Here is a 20,446-nt window from a genome sequence, read left to right as displayed (position 1 = left end):
CTGCTGACTTGGATTGTGTTTGAGTTCAATTAGATTGTATTTTGGAGCAATCAGTTTCTAATGTTCTGGCCACAGTTATATGTATGTCTCCATCATGTGAACTGCAAACGAAAGCCTGTAGGGAATGCTGGGAAGTGCTTGAAGCAGAGACAATAAAGAAATGAAGCACAGCTTGAGTTTCCCGTGTGACAGAAAAGTGATGACAGCAATTGCCTAAGCAATTTTACCATGTGTGGATTTAACTTTCCCTTATAAGAAGTGTCTTACGTTGCAGCCTGATCGGAAATAAAAGATGTTTCCCCACAACCCACATTGCCCTTAGATCAGGGGTCAGGAACCTTTTTCAGCTGTGGGCCAGGCCACCGTCTCTCAGACCATGTGAGGGGCCGGACTATGTTGGGGGGGGGGGATGAACGAATTCCTATGCCCCACAAATAACCCAGAGATACATTTTAAATAAAAGCACACATTCTACTCATGTAAAAACACCAGGCAGGCTCCACAAATAACCCAGAGATGCGTTTTAAATAAAAGGACACATTCTACTCATGTAAAAACACGCTGATTCCTGGACCGTCTGCGGGCCAGATTGAGAAGGTGATTGGGCTGCATCCGGCCCACGGGCCTTAGGTTGCCTACCCCTGCCTTAGATCAACAAGGTGCTATACCTTAAAGTATAAAATGCAGGTCTTGTTTTCAGGCTTAAAATATGAATAATCCAAGGTGCAAGCTGATTGCAAACTGGAGCAGTCAAGGGCAGTGGAAGGAGGTGGAAGTTAAATCAAAGGTAGTCTATGGGGTGCTGTCTATGTGGTCATCTGTCCTAGCCAGCATTGTCCATGGTGAGGGATGATGGGAGCTGGAGTCCCAACAACATCCAGAAGCTAACAGGCTTGCTACTCCTGAGATAGAGCTAGGATAGGAAGCCTGTGCACACGACCTCCAGCATGGTTTGACAGCATCTCCATAATCAGTATCTAAGGGTGGTGGGTATGGCTGTCCAACAAGATCTGGAGAATGCTCAAGTGAAGAAGCAAGCTTTAGCATGCTCTTAACAACAGCAAAGTCTTGTTTGTTTTGGCAAGGTCCTGAAAAATGAATTTTGATTAACTCCAAGCTGAGATGTGTCTAGGAGAAACTACTTTGGTAGCCTAGAGTGTAGGTACTCTTTACAAAATAAATGGACATTGGGGCAAAGTTTTGGCATGGCTTAAGAGGACTTAAGAGAAGGCAAGCCTGGACAACAAAGTGTACACTTGACTTGTTTTTATTTATGGCACATTCCCTCCTTTATGTGGAATGTTGAAGATATGGGAACAAAAGCCTTCATCATTGCATCTGTGTTTCTGCTGTTGAGTTGGTGGCCACATTTACAAGTCACAATCAGAAGCCTGGCTTCCTGTTACATCCAGACCTGGGATCATAGGTTTTCCTCTGAAATGAGCCACAAATGCTAGCCACCTTTTTAAACCATGGTTGGTTTACGGAGTATGGCTTATTGGGAAGCAAGAAACCATGATCCCTAGTTTGGTTGTAACTAGAAGCAAAGCTTAACTGTGCCTTCCTGGTCTGTTTCTCTTGATTGTTCCAGGGCAAGAGCATAGTAGGAGTGATCAGGTAGCATGTATCACTCAAAAAGTAATGTGCAAGCTAAGAACCATGGTTTATCATGATGTATGAATGCGGTCATGTTGTGTCTCTTGAGTCTATATAAATCTAACCTCTGGTGCATCTGGTGCAGCATTGTTTCTTGAGACTGGCTGTGGTTTCTATGTGGCAGACGGTTTTGAACCTTACATTAAACTCTGCTAGGTCTATCACAAAACTGTGGGCCTTCCAATAGTAGGGATGATACTCATTTTTCTAGCAAATGAAGTCAGCTAGTCTGTGCCATCTGTAGAAGCAGTGGTTGAAAGACTGGGGTGGAGAAGGGTGGAAACTGGAGCGATTTTTTCCCACAGTAAAGATATTCATGCACCCTTCTTAGGTTGTTTTGTTTTGTTTTTAAGGACTTCAGAGGTGTGCCCTCTGGACCTGGTACAATGAAGGCATGAGTGAACAGAGTTGGATGACTCATGTGCACATGACTTCCAGCAATTGTGCCAAAGTTCCTGCAGCAATAATGTCCATTTCCTACCATGTTTGGTAAGAAGAGAAAAAAGGAAAGAGATGCTCTTCCAGTGGCCTTGGAATAACCAGAGGACTGTGGGGGAGTAATTAACACTTAAAAGTTGGGCTTGAACTGCTCTGGTAGGATGTTGTAGTTGCTCAGATCACAGTCAGTTAATGTTGGAGAATTTCCATTTCCAATGGGATTTCCCTACATTGAGAAGGGAAGATGCTGAAACCTCTCTTCCAGCCCGAGTTTTTCTTTTCTTTTAAAGCCCCTCTTATTCACATGGGGATTAATTCCAGTCTTGGGACCACCCACAGGAGACAATATTTATTACATCATTTTTTATTATTTATTACATTTATTATTTACTACATTTGTATACTACATTTATAGTCCAAGGATCTCAAGATGGCATACTTTAAAATAGTTTGGGTAAGGAGGGGGACTTGAGCACCTTCCTATTGGCGCCTAACACTCGTTAAATGGCAGCCCAAGCCTACCCCATCTCCTTTATAGAGATTCTCTGGCAGACCAGATTCTGATGTATGAGCCAATGGCTCCAGATTAACCTAGCTGAAATGTGTTCCACTGATTTCAGTGGGTCCCAATATATCATATCTTTGAAATCAGTGGGAGCCACTCATGTCAATTGGACTTAAGTTCAGTTAACAGGGTTGACTTTTTAAGTCATTATGTGAGTGGAATGACTTCTCCTGAACATTCTGCCCCCCAAATTTGCTCTTGGGGGTGAAGGAAACCCTGGAGCATATTTGCTGTGTGTGTGCACGCGCATGCGCAGGCACATATGCGTGGTGGCGTAGGAGAGGAAGTTCCACTGCACAAACAGAAGTTGTTCCACTTGCACAATGACTTACTTGGAGCCAACCCACTGTCTCGTTTTGGTCCTGGGAACTAGGCTTCAGAGTCTTTTTCTGAAAACCCCCGTGCTGCAGGAGTCAAACGACTGGGGTTAGTTAAACAGGATGGCCTTAGGTGGGTGAAATTTCTGGGGGGCATCTGAATGAGGTGACTTCAGTCTGAAACAGAAGGCTGAGCTCAGTTGACTGCCGCCCCCCTCTAGCCTGGCATTTCTTCTCTCTCCTCTGCGAAGCCAATCAAAGTTCTCAAGGACAAACTCATAAAAAAAAACCCACCAGCAAATGGAAAAGAGGCTTTTATGCTCACCTAGAATTGACCCTGGCTCAAGTCCCAATACACAGCTGGGAACAGTAAGAATAAAATAGTAACAGGGCATGTTTGACAATGCCACAACCTCATCCCGCGGATCTGAATAGTTTTTACATTTCTTAGGAGCGGCAGCTGATTTATTTTATATGAAATCTATTTACATTAGGAATGTTAATTACTCTGCTGTTGAGGTGGGGAAATGGAAAAAAATAAATCTTCCGTAGGGCTGTTTCGAGCTGAAGGGAATCAACCCATAGATCTTTATCAAACAATAGCTTGCTTCCTAATGGGAAGCGAAGGCTGATTTGTTTTCCTTCTTGTTTACAGCTGCCATATGTTGTACTGCCAAGTCATTATCATGAGTCTGTTGTTTACCTTAAACAGAGTGTACAGCAGGCGAAAGTGAGGAGGGTCGAGGTTCTTGAGCAGCAGGGGGCGGATAAAGAAAATCGGAGATCAGTAGAAGGTCTTTGTTTAACTTTTCTTCTTGTTGTTCACAGAAAATGGGTCACAAGGTAATGTTTTCTCTCTGGGTTTATATGGTCATTTCCCTTCCCTCTGCAAACTGCCCCTGGGTACATCATCATGTAGTGAATTTCTCCACATCTCACCAAGCTATATTCTGCTGTGTTTTTTTGTGGGGGGGAAATCAGACAGCTCTAAAAAGGGCCGGTCCAATTGTTTAAACATGTTTCAAAAGGGAGTTTGCATGCAAAGGAGGGGAAAATAGGGTTGGTTATAACATACACAGTACAAAATACCTTTCTGGAGGTAAGATTCTGAAATCTTTCTGGAGATCATTTAAAGAGGGTTTCTTTCTCAAGAAGCATTTTTAGGGCATTCTGGTATCTTCTGAGATACACCGAATAGCCGAGGGCTGCAGTTTAATCCATAACGGTTGGTCAAAGAGCAGTTCGGTTTAGCAACACCCCAAGCAGAAACAAGTGTAGCACCTTTGTGATTGGCATCTTCCTGCAGTGCCAAGGAAATCTTCCTGCAAAGAAGCCCGGTGGCAAAAGGCTGTGTGCATGATATACCTTTAAAGTATGCTAGAAGGACATTTCCCACCTCAAATAATTATCTGCGTATTGTAGGTTGTTAAGGGTTGCTTGGAATTGGAATTCTGAGGGGTTAACTACAGTGCCCAGAACTCTTTGAGGGGAAAAATGTGCTTTGTGTGTATGCAGCTCTGGTTTGTAGTTTTGTGCTCATGGGTGCAGTAGTCAGCATTGCTTAGTTTAAGGCAAATAATTTAATTATTAGTAAGGTTCTCAGTGGCTGCCACACCAGCTCTCTGTCTTTGATTTTCTTGTTTTTTATAGAGTCCAGGCGATGAAGAAATTGTCAAATTGTCACAGTCCTGTGTTTTTATTTGTCATCCTAGGTTTTTTCCAGGCCTGTTCATGTTGACTCTTTTGGCGGGCAGGACATTATACTTTTGCAAACAATTGTAGCACCAGCTTGTCTGTTGTGGAAAAATTTCTCTTTCTTGAAAAGGAAGCAGTAAAACAGGCAGGAACTGCAACATTAAGCTTTTAATTAAGTAGTGGAATAGGCAGGGAGTCAACATTTTGGGTGGATTTCAGTGCTGCCCATGTTTGAGTTCGAGGCAATGGGACTTTTCCTTTCTCTCATTCATCTGCAATCCCACGTGCACCCCAAATATTTGCTCTGGAAGTTTGGGAGATGCTTGCCTTGACATAATGGATCTGTCAGCCTTTAAGGTGCCACAGATCTCTATTTGCATACATAGTCATGAAGCAACCATCAGTCTCTGGTTTATTTTCCATATTTATGCAAATCCCCTTAGTGATGACTCCAGAGCAGGTTTCAGACAAGCTGCCCAGTAGCTATTGCATTGTACAAAAGAACGAAGTAGCCAGGGATAACATCGCAGCTCCCTGGTGGGGATTTTTGACTTCTAATGCTAAGGGAAGCAAAACCCTTCACAATATGGCTGGCTGAGATAAATGGCCACTTGCTACTATGTGCAAAGGGGAGGCATAACCACACTGCGCCTTGACCAGTATTTACATAAAGATTCCCATCAAAGCCAAACAAGAAAAAAATACCACCAGCAAGGTTTTCCGCCCTTCTTGAACAGAGACAGATACCAGAGAAAGTTATGCAGGCCATCTTTCAGAACTGATAAATGTTTTTAATCATATTTTTTAAAGCTGTGAGCTATGTGACTTTTTAAAGTACCCTGCGCCGTAAGCAGGGTACAGCTATGGACCCCAGTATCTGTTGGACTTCTTGTACTGAACCTCTTCCTGTTCACATCAAAAGAGGCTGTTCTCTTATTTGTGCCAGTGTGAATGGGGAGAGAGTATTTTTCAGGGTGGCACCTTCTGCAGTGCTTTTGCTAGGGAGACTTTGTTCGGTGCTTTTCTTGATGTGATTTCAACATCGGACAAATACCTTTCCCCCCAGTCTTTTTAATCTTGTAAGCGGAAGAGGGTAGTGTATTTTATTGTGCCTTTATCTACCATGTCTTACAGCTATTTTCAAATTAGTGCGGTTTATTGTGTTTGTTATGTGTATCATTTTTTCATGTAAGTGAAAGGCTGAAGGCAAAGAATAAATGTAGAAAATAAGCAGCAAGTGATCTGTAGTTTTCTTCCAAAATGCTCTGTTAAACTAATCCGCATTTGCCAGAGGTCATTTAAAAGCCCATGGCTTACTCAAACACTTATGCATTGTTGCAGCTGAGTATTTGAGATTGGAGTACCTAAACCTATGGTAACCACAGGGGAAGTAATACCCTGGACCTTTGTTCTTTTTGCAGATGTGGAAACTCTAGGACCATGAAACTGACTTCTATAGCTCTATTGTGAAATCAAACAAATTGACCAATGGCACTTTGAGAAGTATGTCAGTCAGAGGGGCGGGCAAGATCTCAGTGACTAATACAGACAGGTTTTCCTGTCTTAAGAGAAATAGATTTAATTGAAATAATTCAACAGCTTGGTTTCAACTATTTTTTTTAATTCATCTGTGAAAATACTATATTTGAAGTGAAACTAATAAAATACCAGAGAAACTGTGAGCATTGTGACTTGTTACAGCCACATAAAGTGTTTTCACCTTCATGGAGTTCAAGCCAAGATTTATGCTTATGTGCAGCGAAAAGGCAATATAAACATTTAAATCATTACATATGTGCAATCTTGAAATACAATCGTAATGGTGTCTTTAAAACCAGTGGACATAAAATCAAATGTTTACAAAGCAAAGAAGGATATATGCCTTTTTTTAAAAAGGGAAGGTCCACAAACATCTACATCGTGGATATTTTAAAAGAATTGAAAGAATAAAAATTTGCCCAACACATAAAATACCACAAAAGAGTAATCTCATTTCAAACAAATAATCCTACAAAAGCACAACCATAAATTACATTAAAATTTAACCACTGCCCTTAAAATTAAAGAATGATGCTTTAGGAAAATATGAGCATGATCCAGCCAAACTGAAGGACACTTGCATCTCACTGATTTCAATGAGAGAGAAACACATTAAATAGCATGGAAATCAATGAGGTATGAAAGTACAGAACTTTTGTTGGATTGTGTCCCATTTTTACAAAAATCTCCCCTAGCTTAAAAATCAGATGATACTTTATGTATCTCAGATTCCCGCTTGAGGCCTGATCCTGTGGGCCTGCCACCCACCTCCAGAGCACACAGACCAAGAAGGAAACATCTCCCCTCACATCAGTGCTTGGGGCAGGATCAAGCTCAGCAGCAGGCTGCTAGTGCTTCCTTCAGAGCTCCTGCTGTTCATAGCAGCATAGGTTGTGGTGGGAAGGTAGAAAAGCAGGGCTAGGCACACCTTGCGGTCTGCTGGCCTTGTAGAAGCTAAAGCAAAGGCTTGCCTGTCATGTGACTGAGAGGAGCAACGGGAACTGTTTTCTGAGAAGTGGGTCAGAATCTGTGCATAAGCTCGCACTGCGTCAGCACAAATGAGACTGTTTAACAGCTTAAGCCAACACACAGGATCTAGAGTGATGGATGTTTCTTTGTCTTCATTGGTATCTAAATGCAGCACAAATGTGTGAACATTTCTTTCATGTGGAATCAAACCGTAGCATCACGAACATGTCATCAAGGTAAAGTACAGGCACTTGACAGTATAATGTGCAAGGCATAACCCCTACCTATCACAGTATAAGGAAGCTTCCACAGGTGGTGAACACTGAGCTTCTAACCACCTTTGCCCCATCGTTCCTGGGTTTTTTTCCCAAGAAAGAGCTCAGTGCCAACATCCCGCAATTCAGCTCCTGCTGTATGAAGGCCCTCCAAAGGACTGTAAACTATAGAAATCTTTGCATAAAGAAAATGGCTATATTCTGCAATTATATCTAAGACATAAAATTCAGAACATGGTCTAGCCAAAGTTAAGCAGTGTTAAGTCTTACTTATTTCTATGTGTGAAAGTTAAACATGCATTTCACTTTTCCATTCAACCGAATGAGACTTACAAGCGTCAGCTTTGACTGGTTCGCATCCTCTGCTTTTAGCTTGCCTAAACAAATCTGCATTTTTCAATACAGGTTCAGTTGTGTGACAGCTGAAAATCCCAACCCTACAAAGCACAATATTGTATTGCCATAGCAAGCGGGTACAGTTTGGTGTTGGAAAGGATACAAGCTTTTTGTGGCCTCCTGCCAAAATAGCACAAATGCTATTGGCTTCAAATACATTTCGGGGGGGGGGGGGGAGAGAGCAAGAAGAGTTGGACTAATAGTGCAATTCCAAGCTGCAGGCTACTTGAACAGAACAGGAGGACAGCTCTTGTTCCACAAGCACTCTCTAGCTGTGACAGACGAGTCCACAGAATCCTGCAACCTGCACAAGAGTACTGTAAAATCTTTGGGTTGTACCCACCAGTGACAGAAACTTTACCATCAGCTGTTGTCATGGGTGACAACTTTTTATGTGGAATGGGCTATTAAATTATGAAAACATAAAATGGATAGTCTGCATAGTTATAAAACATTTCATTTTGTTTAAAAATTGCTGATCTCACTGGAAGCAAATCTTGAATTTTTTTAAGGTGTCCATATTGCTGAATAAGGTATTACACAAGCTGTGGTACATAGGCTCAGCATCAGTGTCAAGTAAAGATTCATAATTTGGGAGAAATAGGTAAGTCTAGCATCTTGGATTGATATTCGTTTTACAGAGTATTAAACAAGCGTTCACAAGGAACAAGGAAGTAATTAAAAGGTTTGAGCATTTATGGTGCAGTATTATAGAACAAGGCACTTTTAACATGGTTTTTTTCATATTCAGATCAGTGGCAGCTAGACGAACAGATGGTCTACTATTTTTCCTCTTTTACCGACAATTTGCTACTTTCATCCAAGTAGTGTCAGGGCTAAGACTTCCTTTTGCAAGAACTGAAGAATTGGGCAAAATCATTCTGAGCCAGTTAGATCTCCAGCCATTGAAGGAAGTTGTACACAGAGCCAAGTCATAAGAAATGAAAGTTGTGGTGCTCGGTTATTCTGACCATTAACAATTTGTCTATGCAGCAGATTATCTTGTATCATATAGCTAAATGTTAGAATTTGGCTATCACAGATGCAAAAATGGCACACATGTAACACATATGTGTATATCTTATGTTATGATTGAAAAGAGACGTTAAATTGATGTATTGAACTTCTTCTGTCACAGTGGTGTGAGTACACCGAATTACAGTGCCTTTATGTCACTCCAATCTCAAAAATTGGACAATTTTAAATAAAATGGATAGGTGAAAGTACTCGGGGGTGTGAGATACCCTAAACTTTACCTATAGTACATTTCCAACTTCCCATGTGCACTATAATGCATAGCTCTTTGTTATTAATAAAAAAGTAGCAGCAACCAGTAAGACTAAACCTCACAACAGCAAATACACATACTTAAATAACCCTTGTACATAGCAGAGACAGAGCATTAACTACTGTCATTCTGTAAATGCCAAGAGAACATCAAACACGTCCTGCAAAAGAGCAACATGGAATCATAGTTTGAGGGAATGGGGACAGAAGGAAAAAGCAATGATAACCCTTCAAACAGATAGTTTTCTGACAATCGGGCCTGATTCCTACATTTCCTAAATGATATAGTAGATGCTGACAGCACTCATGGTCATAAGGGTTGGCTCCCTACTGCACTGGTAATGCACACAGAGACCCATTTCAGACTGTACTAGTATAGAAAGTACCTGTGTGACCTAGGTTATTGAGGCGATGGGCCCTTTTGTATGTTGTTACTGCAATGTGAAGCCCAAGCATATAAAAGCTACTTTTGTTGCCTGCTACAGCACTTGGGGAATACATAAATCAGATCTTAGCGGTCACCTCATTCATCTGTGGTTATGTGGTTTGGGATGATTGCAAACCTGTTTTAGCCGTATTATTGATTAATCAACATAATACAAGGAAGCCTGAAATTCATCAGCGAAGATTTTGTAACGGAAGAAGAAACACGTATGTGTGGGGTTCTTACAAGTCATGTGCAATTCAGGACTTTAGGGGAAATGCAGGATCTTCGACGTTCCAGCCTGAGAATCATGTGTTCATGTTCAGGACAAAGAAAGCAATGTATCAAGCTGAAACAATGCAGTGTCAAACGGCAAATCAGCACTTTTACACAACAGGGTCAGCATTCAAAATATAGATCTTTGATGTCTGAAAACTAGGAAAGAGAGAACTTCAAACTAGAGAAGTTCTTATGTAAGGCAGTCAAATATTCAACCAGTGTATACATTCATTAAATTGTGGGGGTTTTGTTTTTTAAAAAAGCGAGCCAAGGTGCTATAGAATATGTGTGAAATATAGGCACAAAGTAGGTGCTCGACTTCATTCAATATGGAAAACGGAAGAACTAAGAAACATAGGATAAGGTGAGCAGATGGTTGGACAATTTGAATACTCTTCTGTAAAGGTGCAATATTAAGCAGTTTTGATTTTGGTTTGAAGATATACATAACCATGTTGCTTATCATCGCTTATAGAACATTTCACATTTTGTATGTCATTCTAGTTCTTCCCAGTTATCAGTAAGGTTGCCTTTGCTTTGTCGCCTTATGCTAACCAACCTTCCAGCTGATCTGATGCTCCATCTTGACGTATTTCCTGAGCTTGCCAGGTTGGTGTATTTTGTGGAGCCTTTGGTTTCGTCTTCCCAACCTGACCAAGATGGATAGTCACTCAGAGTACTTCCAGCATCGCTGAGGTTATCACTGGCAGGGATCTGTGGTGGCTCCCATCCTTCAATTTCGTCTGGCTTCCTGGACTGGATGTTCTGTTTTATCACCAAACTGTCCCAAAATCCAGCTTTCTTTTCAGATTTCACATCCTCTTTTAATTTTAAGCTTGTTCTAGGGAACAATAAAAATTTGTTCTTATTGGAACACATTTTAGGGGAAGAAAGTTTGACATATTTACTTTTAAGACAGAGGAAGACCAGAACAATTTTGTCGTTATCCTTGTATAACAGATCAAGTCTCACTAGAAATGTATTTTTATTTAAACGTTTTACATTTCTACTCTAGAAAAATGGCTAAACAGAGAATAAAATAATACAGAATTTATCAGAACGGAATACATTATTATGTATTAAACTTGTATCCTACCCTTTCTCCCAAATAAGAAAGAGAAGCTGTAGATTCCTATGTGCAACCAGCAAAAGTCTTACAAGGAATAGTGTTGATGATCTGTGTGTGAAAGGTAAGGTAGGCAATGCACATGTGTCTGTCATTTTGGGCTTATCTGCTCCTCTATTTGATACCATAATGAGCATATTGTTTCAATTGAAACTTACAGAATTTGCATCAGATGGTTGAAAGACAAAGACTGACTTGTACTGATGGCCCTCAAAGAAGATTATGTACTTTGCTTCCACCCAACTGTTTTTAAAAAATCCCACTGCACTTCAGTAGATTGTCTACAATAACTGCTTTTTCTGCCCCATGTGGATCCTTAACTTAAACAGAATCTTACAAGCTGAAAAATAATATAAATGTGACCTAAGAACTCTCTTGCCTTCTAAACTTTAAATTGTTTTTTTACCTGATTATCTTGATTCTAGCCTTAACACCTCTAGCAGCCTTGGTACTTCCATAATTTACTCCATATTTATATCACTTCCCACTCCCTATTATACATACCCTTTAGATTTTGGAGATTTACATCCTGTAAGTAACTGTTGTTCATCATCCTTATTAAATATGGATGTTACTTCCTTCCAACCTCGAAAACCTGCTCCTTGAACCTAAAAATGAGAGTTTTACAAATTAATTTAATGTCTGCAAAATATAAGGTAGGTAAAGGTAAAATTTAATGTATGCAAACTATAAGGTAGGTAAAGGTAAAATTTAATGTATGCAAAATATAAGGTAGGTAAAGGACCCCTGGACAGTTAAGTCCAGTCAAAGGCAACTATGGGGTGCGGTGCTCATCTCGCCTCAGGCTGAGGGAGCCGGCGTTTGTCTGCAGACAGCTTTCTGGGTTATGTGGCCAACATGACTAAACCGCTTCTGGCACAATGGAACACCGTGACGGAAGCCAGAGCGCATGGAAATGCCATTTACAATATACAACACCGCTGTAGAAAATGGCACATTAAACCATAGTTAAAAATAAATTATGGTTTAATGCATACGTACAGTATACTAGTACGTGCTGCTGAAAAGTTTTTGCTTCGTTCCTCCCACAATCCTGGCAGAACAATAATGTCAGCATGTTATATCTCTAAAGTAACTTTGCATTAAAACTGAACAACTGCCAAACATGAACCCTCATTAGGATTCCTGCTCTCAAAGGGGATTTTTGTCTATTCTCTCTGCTCCATCAGTTGTGACCCAGGGAGAATGCAAGAGAGCCTTGGCTACTAACTCAAATGATGGGACTTTGAAATGTTAAATATGCGTGTTTAACTCTCCAACACTAATCAGGAATTAGCTATGAATATTTTTGATTCATTTCTTTGCCTTAAAGAATTATGTCTTCATTTTGATCCATAATGTGGATATTTAAATGCATAGTTCCAAAATCCACATTAGGTTAATACACGTATCAGAACAACCAAGATGTCACAGAATAATGTAGAAGTTTTTGAGTTCTTGATAACTCTTTATCGGGATAGCTGGCAAAATAAAACAGGGAAGGGGAGGGAGAAAACCTCTGGTGTTGAAAGCATGGAGGCTGTATTTAGTTGCAGTCTTAAAATGGATGGTGGGAGGTAGGAGACATTTAAATTAGGCTCTTCTAATTGGTATGTAGGTTTCAGGTTGCACCTATGACTGCTGGAATGAAGAAATTACATCAGCTGCTCCTCCATTTTTTAAAGTAAAAAAAATAAAAACCCACCTGTTAACCAAATGTTTAAAAGTTTCTTACTGAGTTAAAGCCTATTGCCACTCATTTGCTAATCTGTTCACCGATATTATCAGGTTGAAAGTGTTGTTATAAAAGAAGGCTATAGAATGCTGCCTACTGTAATGAAACCAAGGAATTCTCAATTGTCTTTAGAGCGGATCACCTTTGCTGATAAGAGAACTCGCTTGAGGTAGTGGAAATTACCAGATTATTTTACAATAAGAAAGCTTTTACAGTGGGATAGGTTCCTTTTTTGTTTGGTCTAGAAGACAGTATGACAGAGGAGCCTGAGAGAATAGCCATTCCAGATTCCCAGCTTTCTTTTCTAAAAAAAAAAATAGGACGTCTCTAGCCCTTGTAGAACCCAAGGTGCAAAGCAAAATGGGCCTAACCTGTTCGTGAGTTCTGTGAGAAATCAGCTGGCTCCCACATTTCAGTCTTTATAGCCAATGAATAGTCACAGCAATCACTGATATTTGGAGAAATATTGTGGCACATTTCAAAAATGCTACCACCCTGTATGGAGCACTGAGACCTTTTTGCTTGCCCTGATTATGGCTAGAGTATAAAAGCATCTTTTCACCGTACTTGGCTTACCTTGCAACATAGCCTCCTGGAGTAGGCCAGCTAGGGCTCTTGATGCATGCCTTAAATTAACTACAGAATCCATTCTAGCTGTTCTGCAATCCATTTCATGCAGTGGCATGAATTTTCTGGAGGGGAACCACTTGGTTCTGTTCACCCCTACTTGGCTGATGACATAAAACATCAAATTTGTTGCCTTTACGGCTAAGGTTACTGAATGCACACTGAAATTCACCTCAAGCTTGGTTGCCTTCTACACTGAGGCAAATGGGGCATACCAAGAGGTTCCTCTGCTGTGAACTATTAACAGGAAGCAACCAATTGGGTGTGCAACCAAACCGTGTGTGTGGTATGCTGCTGTGCAGGATTTAAGTAGCTCCATTCTACCAGCATTCTTTGTCCATTAAGTACATTCAGTCTTTATTGGTCTGCTTAGCTTGGGGGAGGGGCATGCTCTAAAGATATTTTTTACTTCCGCAAACCTCAAGGTTCCCCCATGCTTGTTGATACCTTACTCTACATATAGGTTGTGCTGTTTTAAACATGTTGCCATGTGGAGTGCTCCTTCTACTGTTCCAAGTCAGCCATCCATACTCCCATTCCATTCTACTGTCACCTGTCTTTGCCAAAGAGTCAACATCCATGGCCACTTTTAGGAACTGCTGAGCACTGCCCCATGAGATGAGCCACGTAACTGCAGCCTCTCAAGTAGGAACTTTCCAGTTCTGGTCTGGCTCTACCTGCTCAGGTTGGCCATTGTCTCCTGCAGGCTAGAAAGGTTTATAAAGAACTATCCCCCCCCCCCCAAAGCTGGGCTTTGCTTAGAGCAACAAGGCGTTCATGAACTCTATCTGGTCTTGCTCCTTCATCCTGGCTCTAAGCTTGTTCTCCAGCCCTTCCTCCTTGTTGCCTTCAGATCCTGATTGCCCTTTGGTTCTGGCTCCTAGTTCTCAGCTTCTGAGTCTCTTCAGACTGCTGCTCATGGCCCATTCAAACACTGTTCACCAACCTTTGGAGGGCTAGTGGAGACATTTGAAATTTCCTGAGAGTGGTGCCAATGCCAGTTGCATAATTGCTGCCATGGGATTGTGGCATAACACATAATAGCTGCACATCTAAAAGAGCAGAGAAAGAGACAGGGCCACAAAAATGGTACTTGTATGCCCTACCACCATCAATGGGAGAAAGGAACAACTGCATTTGCTCACACAGAGAAGCTATTTGCACCTCCCCTCTGTCCAGAATGGGGAAGGAAAGGTGCACATCCAATCCTGGAATTCAATGAAATGTGGCTATGTTTCAGGAATAGGAATGCAGTGTAGGAGATTACTAAACCAGTGTAAACGGGAACTGAGTAGGAAGAGCAAATAATATCCCATGCATTGTAGATTTCTAAGGGAATACTTAAATAATATGTGGGTGCTATTTAAGGAATTAACACGCACTCTCATGGGTGCTATTCTGGTGCCCCCTAGAGTACACTATGGGAGCCTTTTAAAATCCAAATGTAAAACTTAATTTAAATTGACTTATTTCCCCTGAATGTTCAAATAATTCAATGCTACACTATATAATTTCAGCCTTATGAAGCAATATCATCATTACTATTACTAGTAGTAGCAGAAGTAGTAGAAGTAGTAGATGAGCAAGTATAATACATTATATTGTTTTCATGACTGATCTTTCACAAGTGTGCTTGAACTGATTGTGTAGTGAAAGTCTAACTGAAGATTCTTGAGAGGCCATTTTGTCTTCTTATTTTTCAACTTCACACAGCTTCTTGGAGCAGGTTTCTACACTTTCAGTAGCCAACTTCCCAGCTCCCCAAAATAATCTTCTGCCATCAAGTAATTGTAATTTAATGAGCACAGCTTGTGAAACAAGAAATATGAACAGCTATGTGTCACTGTTAAAGGAAAACAGATGAGGATGACAATTTTGATTCTACTTGTATCAGCAGTGAAATCAAGAGGCCCTGAATCATAAGGTAAATCAGCTAAAAAAATAATAATCCAAATGCGCTGCTCAAGTTATAACATGTGCATGACAAACCTTCCCTGAAAGCATTTTGTTCGAGATAGGAGACGGAAACAGAGGTGACTGTCATTTGGAAGGAAAAGATCCCACACAAACAATGCAGTGAATCAAATAGTAAGATTGGGGAATATTGTGAAATGAAGAATATCAAATATAGGTCATTAATATTCAGAATATTACAGAAGAACATTTCAGAATAGAACTCTGGTATCTCCAAAGAAATAGGGCTGCAATGCGATCAGGGACGTCTTAAGCATATCCGGCGCCATGGTGCAAAGATCCCTCCAGTGCCCCCCCCCCCCCCCGTTTGCCAGAGTTGTCAACCTTTTTTAAGGGGGGGGACCCCAAAGTTGTTGACTTTTTTTTAGGGAGCTGACACCAAGCTTACACATTAACTCTAACAACAAGCCCTTAGAACAAAATAAAATGAAAAGGCAAAAGAAAATCTAATGAAGTCCTCAATTCCAAAGCAAGACTCATTCAAGACGCATAAGTTCTTCTAATTCATCCTCATGATTCAGATCACCACATATCAAAAAGTTAAAGCAATCACCAGTTTGTTCTTTAAATAAATTGATGAAGACACAGAGAATGAAGTTCCCGGCCAATTTGTGTTTAAGTACAAAGCTGACATTTTCAAATATTGTGGGGGTGGGTGTAAAGCAGTGACATCCTGAACCTAAAAAGGACCCAAAACTTGGGTCACAAAGGCTGCAGCCCTAACTGCACTTACCTGCTGAATCTAATAGGACCTTAAAGCCCACTTTTTGTTGGTGTTTTGTTTGTTTTTAATCACTAACTGCATGGAGAACACGCTCTCAAGTCCATCCTTACCTCTGAACTGAGTCCTAATGGTAGTGTGCCCCCCCTCAGCTTTCCCCTCCCACCACCCCAAATCTGAATGTATCCCTCCTCCACCTTTTTCCTCGACGGAAGGGGTGGGGGGTGACGTTCTCGGCACGCCCCCTCCCTGCCCCCTGCGATGGGCAGCTCAAGGCTCGCTTGCCATGCGGGCGTCCTCAGCAGTCCCGCTACTGCCGCGGGAGGGGGGGCAGGAGGGAGAAGGGCACCACGTAGCTTTGCGCCACCGCCGCCTCCTCTCCCAGGCAGGAAGCGAGAGAGCGCGGCGGGCTGTAGGAAGACCCGCCGCTGCCCAGCATGCCCTCACAGCTGTTCCCGGTCAGTCTTGGACTCCCGCTGCTGGGCACCCCTGATGGGCAGGCACCGTGGTGCAGGGTGCCATTAACCCCAATGGGTAAGACATCCCTGAATGCAATTTTTGTTGTGTTGATACAAGATCATTAGCTCAGAATAATTTATAGATGTTCTGAACACCAAATGCATAATGAAATCCTAGGAAGAACAGTCTGAATTCATGATGTGAAGCAACAATGAAAAATAAACAGATTTTCAACTTGCAAGCATCTAAAGGTGCTTCCTAGACTTAAGAAACTTCTTATTTAGTAATTAATTAAAAACTGGGGAAAGGAACTGAAGATCGTAATGGAACAAAAAACTGTACTCCCTCCATAACAGCCTATGAGTTTCAAACAGAGATACAGTGGTACATCAGGTTACAAACGCTTCGGGCGTACAAACACTTCAGGCTACAAACTCTGCTAGCCCGGAAGTAGTACCCCGAGTTGCAAACTTTGCCCCAGGATGATTACGAAAATTGCACAGCGGTGGCGCGGCAGCAGTGGCAGGCTCCATTAGCGAACGTGCACCTCAGGTTAAGAACAGTTTCGGGTTAAGAACGGACCTCCTGAACGAATCAAGTTTGTAACCCAAGGTACCACTGTAATAGAATCCTAGTCTATTTTTCGTAAGGTTGCCATATGTGTTTCCAAAAGTAGAAAGCTTTTTTAAGATATGTTTTCTTAAAAAATTACTGTAAATATAAATCAGTTCTGTTAAGAATCATTTATCTCCATTTACATCACGTGCTCAGGATTCTATCTTTAAATTATTTATGATGGTTTAGAGACTCAAAGCCTTTTTGAAAACAGATACTCATTTTAGCTGATTAGATACAATGGAATCGAAATTTGACTAAAAATTGCTCCTGAAAAGAGATCCACATACCAAAACAGGTTTCTTTTGAATGAAACTGCATGTACAGAGCGAACATCTGCATTACAATGGGCAGCTAGAGGCAGGGGCACCATCTCACCCTCAGGATTGTGGGTGCCCGCCGCTGTATCACAGACGTTCGATGTCACACACACTAGTGCATGTGATATCACACGCACGACACGCAACACTGCATTGCGTTTTTGGAGGGGGGGGCTACGTGTAGGCATGTGCATGTGACGTCACACACCTGTGTTGCAGCTGCCGGTGGCATCTCTTCTTCCTTCTCTCCACAACCAGCAAGACACCCTTTTCTCTGGAGAGGGCTCAGACTCAGAGGCAGAGAGACTCTGCCCCCACATCTGAGCCTTCCCCCAGAAAAGGGTAACTCACTGGCTGGCTGTCGAGGGCAGCGCTGAACTGCTCTCTCGGAGGGAGTGCAGCAGAGGCTGGCTGGCTGCCTCTCTGATTGACCTTGGGGGTGCCCGGCCCCTACAGTTATATTATTGTGAGTGTGCCCAAGCACTCACAGCCCACTGGAGTTGGCTCCTATGGCTAGAGGCAAATCATCCAATGAGATCTCAGTTGCATCATACACCGTATGTATCTCTTGATAATGGCTAGTGTGCGTAAGTTGCCAATTATCATCCAGGCCCAATTCAAAGCACTAATGATATCCTAAAATCTTAAGCCACAAATAGCTGTATTCACACCTTTTCCCCTATTGTCCTCATCATATATTAAGATGTGCCACTCTGAGGTGCGTCATGCTTCAAAAGTATTCTCCTTCCAGCATCAGATGAAGATACATCTCTTTGCCCAGCCTTTATGAAAGGTGAAGTATGGTTATCCCTGTTAATATGTTGTTTCTAGTTCCCACTGCCAACTAACTCTCTTTCTCTCTCTCTCTGAAATTGTATAGCGATTTGTTTATTTTGATTTCAGCTGACATACTATTTGGCTATAAATATGTGTGTGTGTATGCTTCCCTGGGACCTTTGGGTGAAATATGGTTTATAAATACTATTAATAGGTCTGACTTTGTAAATATAGTAAAATCACAGACAACACAAAAGTAACAATTCTCAAGGATTTATTATCATATACTGCCAGTGATTTCAGCTACGTAATTTATTATTGTTGTAGGCCTATGTAAAATCTTGACCACAGTTTTAAATGAGCTAGAAAGTCTCATGGAACTAGATTTTACAAAGCCCCACCTTAAAGAGGTGGTATTAGGTTTTTGCTCAGTCCTTGGGCTGAGCATAGCCTCTGGGGAGGGATGACAAAAATACTTAGTCCAGTTCACAATTACTAGTTTCCAGGGTTACAGCTTCCAGGAGAGGGTAGAAACAAACAAAGTAGGCAATAGGCTGAACCTGTTAGATGACTGCCTTCCCAGAATATTGCTTCACACTGACATTCTTTCAAAGGTTGTCTAGCAGGGGGCTCATAATCTCTTGCAGAGTTACTCGGAGCTTGGTGGCCACTGTTGAACTAGGCGTTGAAGCAGCTTAAGGAAGAGCCACCTGCTCCTGTTTGCAAAAGGAGAGAAGTTTTAACTGTGTTGATTTGGAAATCCTGCTCCCCCCCTCCCACCCTTCTGCCCATGACACAGCTAATAATAATAATAATAATAATAATAATAATAATAATAATAATAAAATTTTTTATTTATATCCCGCCCTCCCCAGCCGAAGCCGGGCTCAGGGCGGCTAACAACAATCAAATAATCAAACAATCAAATAATCCAACATTCTAAAACATTTCATTATAAAAATTAATTAAAATCAAATTAATGGCAACCTTTAAGCAAAATTCTGTGCAGGTTGCCAGAGGAGGGAGTCAGGCTGGGCCCTGACCAAAGGCCTGGTGGAACAACTCTGTCTTGCAGGCCCTGCGGAAAGATGTCAGGTCCCGCAGGGCCCTAGTCTCTTGTGACAGAGCGTTCCACCAGATTGGAGCCGCAGCCGAGAAAGCCCTGGCTCTAGTTGAGGCCAGCCTAACCTCTCTGAGGCCTGGGACCTTCAGGATGTTTTTATTTGCAGACCGTAGGTTCCTCTGTGGAGCATACCAGGAGAGGCGGTCCCGTAGGTACGAGGGTCCTAGGCCGTATAGGGCTTTAAAGGTTAAAACCAGCACCTTAAACCTGATCCTGTACTCCACCGGGAGCCAGTGCAGCTGGTATAGTACCGGATGAATGTGATCTCGCAGCGAAGACCCCATAAGGAGTCTCGCCGCGGCATTCTGCACCCGCTGGAGTTTCTGGGTCAGTCTCAAGGGCAGCCCCACGTAGAGCGAGTTACAATAATCCAGTCTGGAGGTGACCGTCGCGTGGATCACAGTGGCTAGGTCAGGGCGAGAGAGATAAGGGGCCAACTGCTTAGCTTGGCGGAGATGAAAAAATGCCGCCTTTGTTATAGCTGTAATCTGCGCCTCCATAGAGAGGGAGGTATCGAAGATTACACCCAAACTCTTAACGGACGGTGCTGGCACTAATTGCACCCCCGCAAGAGATGGGAGTTGCCCCCCCAATCCCATATCGTCCCGTCCCAGCCAGAGGACCTCTGTCTTCGAAGGATTTAACTTCAACCGGCTTCCACGTAACCATCCAGCCACAGCTTCCAAACATCTGGTCAGTGTGTCTGGGGCCGAGTCAGGATGGCCATCCATCAACAGATAAGAGTTGCGTGTCATCGGCATACTGATGGCAACCCAGCCCAAAACTCCGGACAAGCTGGGCGAGGGGGCGCATAAAGATGTTAAAAAGCATCGGGGAGAGTATCGCACCCTGAGGCACTCCACACACCAAGGAGTGGTGCGATGACAATTCCCCCCCAAGCGCCACCCTCTGTCCCCGACCGGAGAGAAACGAGCGCAGCCATTGAAGGACTGTGCCCTGGATCCCCACGTCGGCAAGGCGGTGGTCCAGGAGTTCGTGATCGACCATGTCGAAGGCTGCTGACAGGTCTAGAAGAATCAGCAGCCCCGACCCGCCTCGATCCAGCTGCCTGCGGAGATCATCTGTTAGGGCGACCAGAGCCGTCTCGGTCCCATGACCAGTGCGGAAG

The 20,446-nt window shown here is 42.3% G+C and overlaps 1 protein-coding gene and 1 long non-coding RNA gene across 4 annotated transcripts in view; one reads left to right on the top strand and one right to left on the bottom strand.

Moving 5' to 3' along the window:
* Positions 1-2,896: 2,896 nt before the first annotated feature.
* On the top strand, positions 2,897-8,027 carry LOC308472744. The gene is made up of 2 exons (XR_013983698.1): positions 2,897-3,819; positions 6,093-8,027. It is a non-coding gene; the product is annotated as an uncharacterized lncRNA (long non-coding RNA).
* Positions 6,272-20,446, bottom strand: part of TDRP (testis development related protein) — a 33,688-nt gene continuing 19,513 nt past the window's right edge. For all 3 annotated transcript variants that reach the window (XM_080997836.1, XM_080997834.1, XM_080997835.1), the window contains exons 3-4: positions 11,471-11,574; positions 6,272-10,681 (exon numbers count right to left, since the gene is read on the bottom strand). In XM_080997836.1, coding sequence (XP_080853962.1) covers positions 10,336-10,681; positions 11,471-11,574 — 450 coding nt within the window. In that variant the 3' untranslated portion in view covers positions 6,272-10,335. The remainder of the gene's footprint in view (positions 10,682-11,470; positions 11,575-20,446) is intronic.

This window comes from Podarcis pityusensis, assembly GCF_964106645.2.
Source record: "Podarcis pityusensis genome assembly, chromosome: 3".
Lineage (NCBI taxonomy): Eukaryota > Metazoa > Chordata > Lepidosauria > Squamata > Lacertidae > Podarcis > Podarcis pityusensis.
Note: the sequence above shows the minus strand (reverse complement) of the source record. Positions and strands in the feature narration are given on the sequence as shown.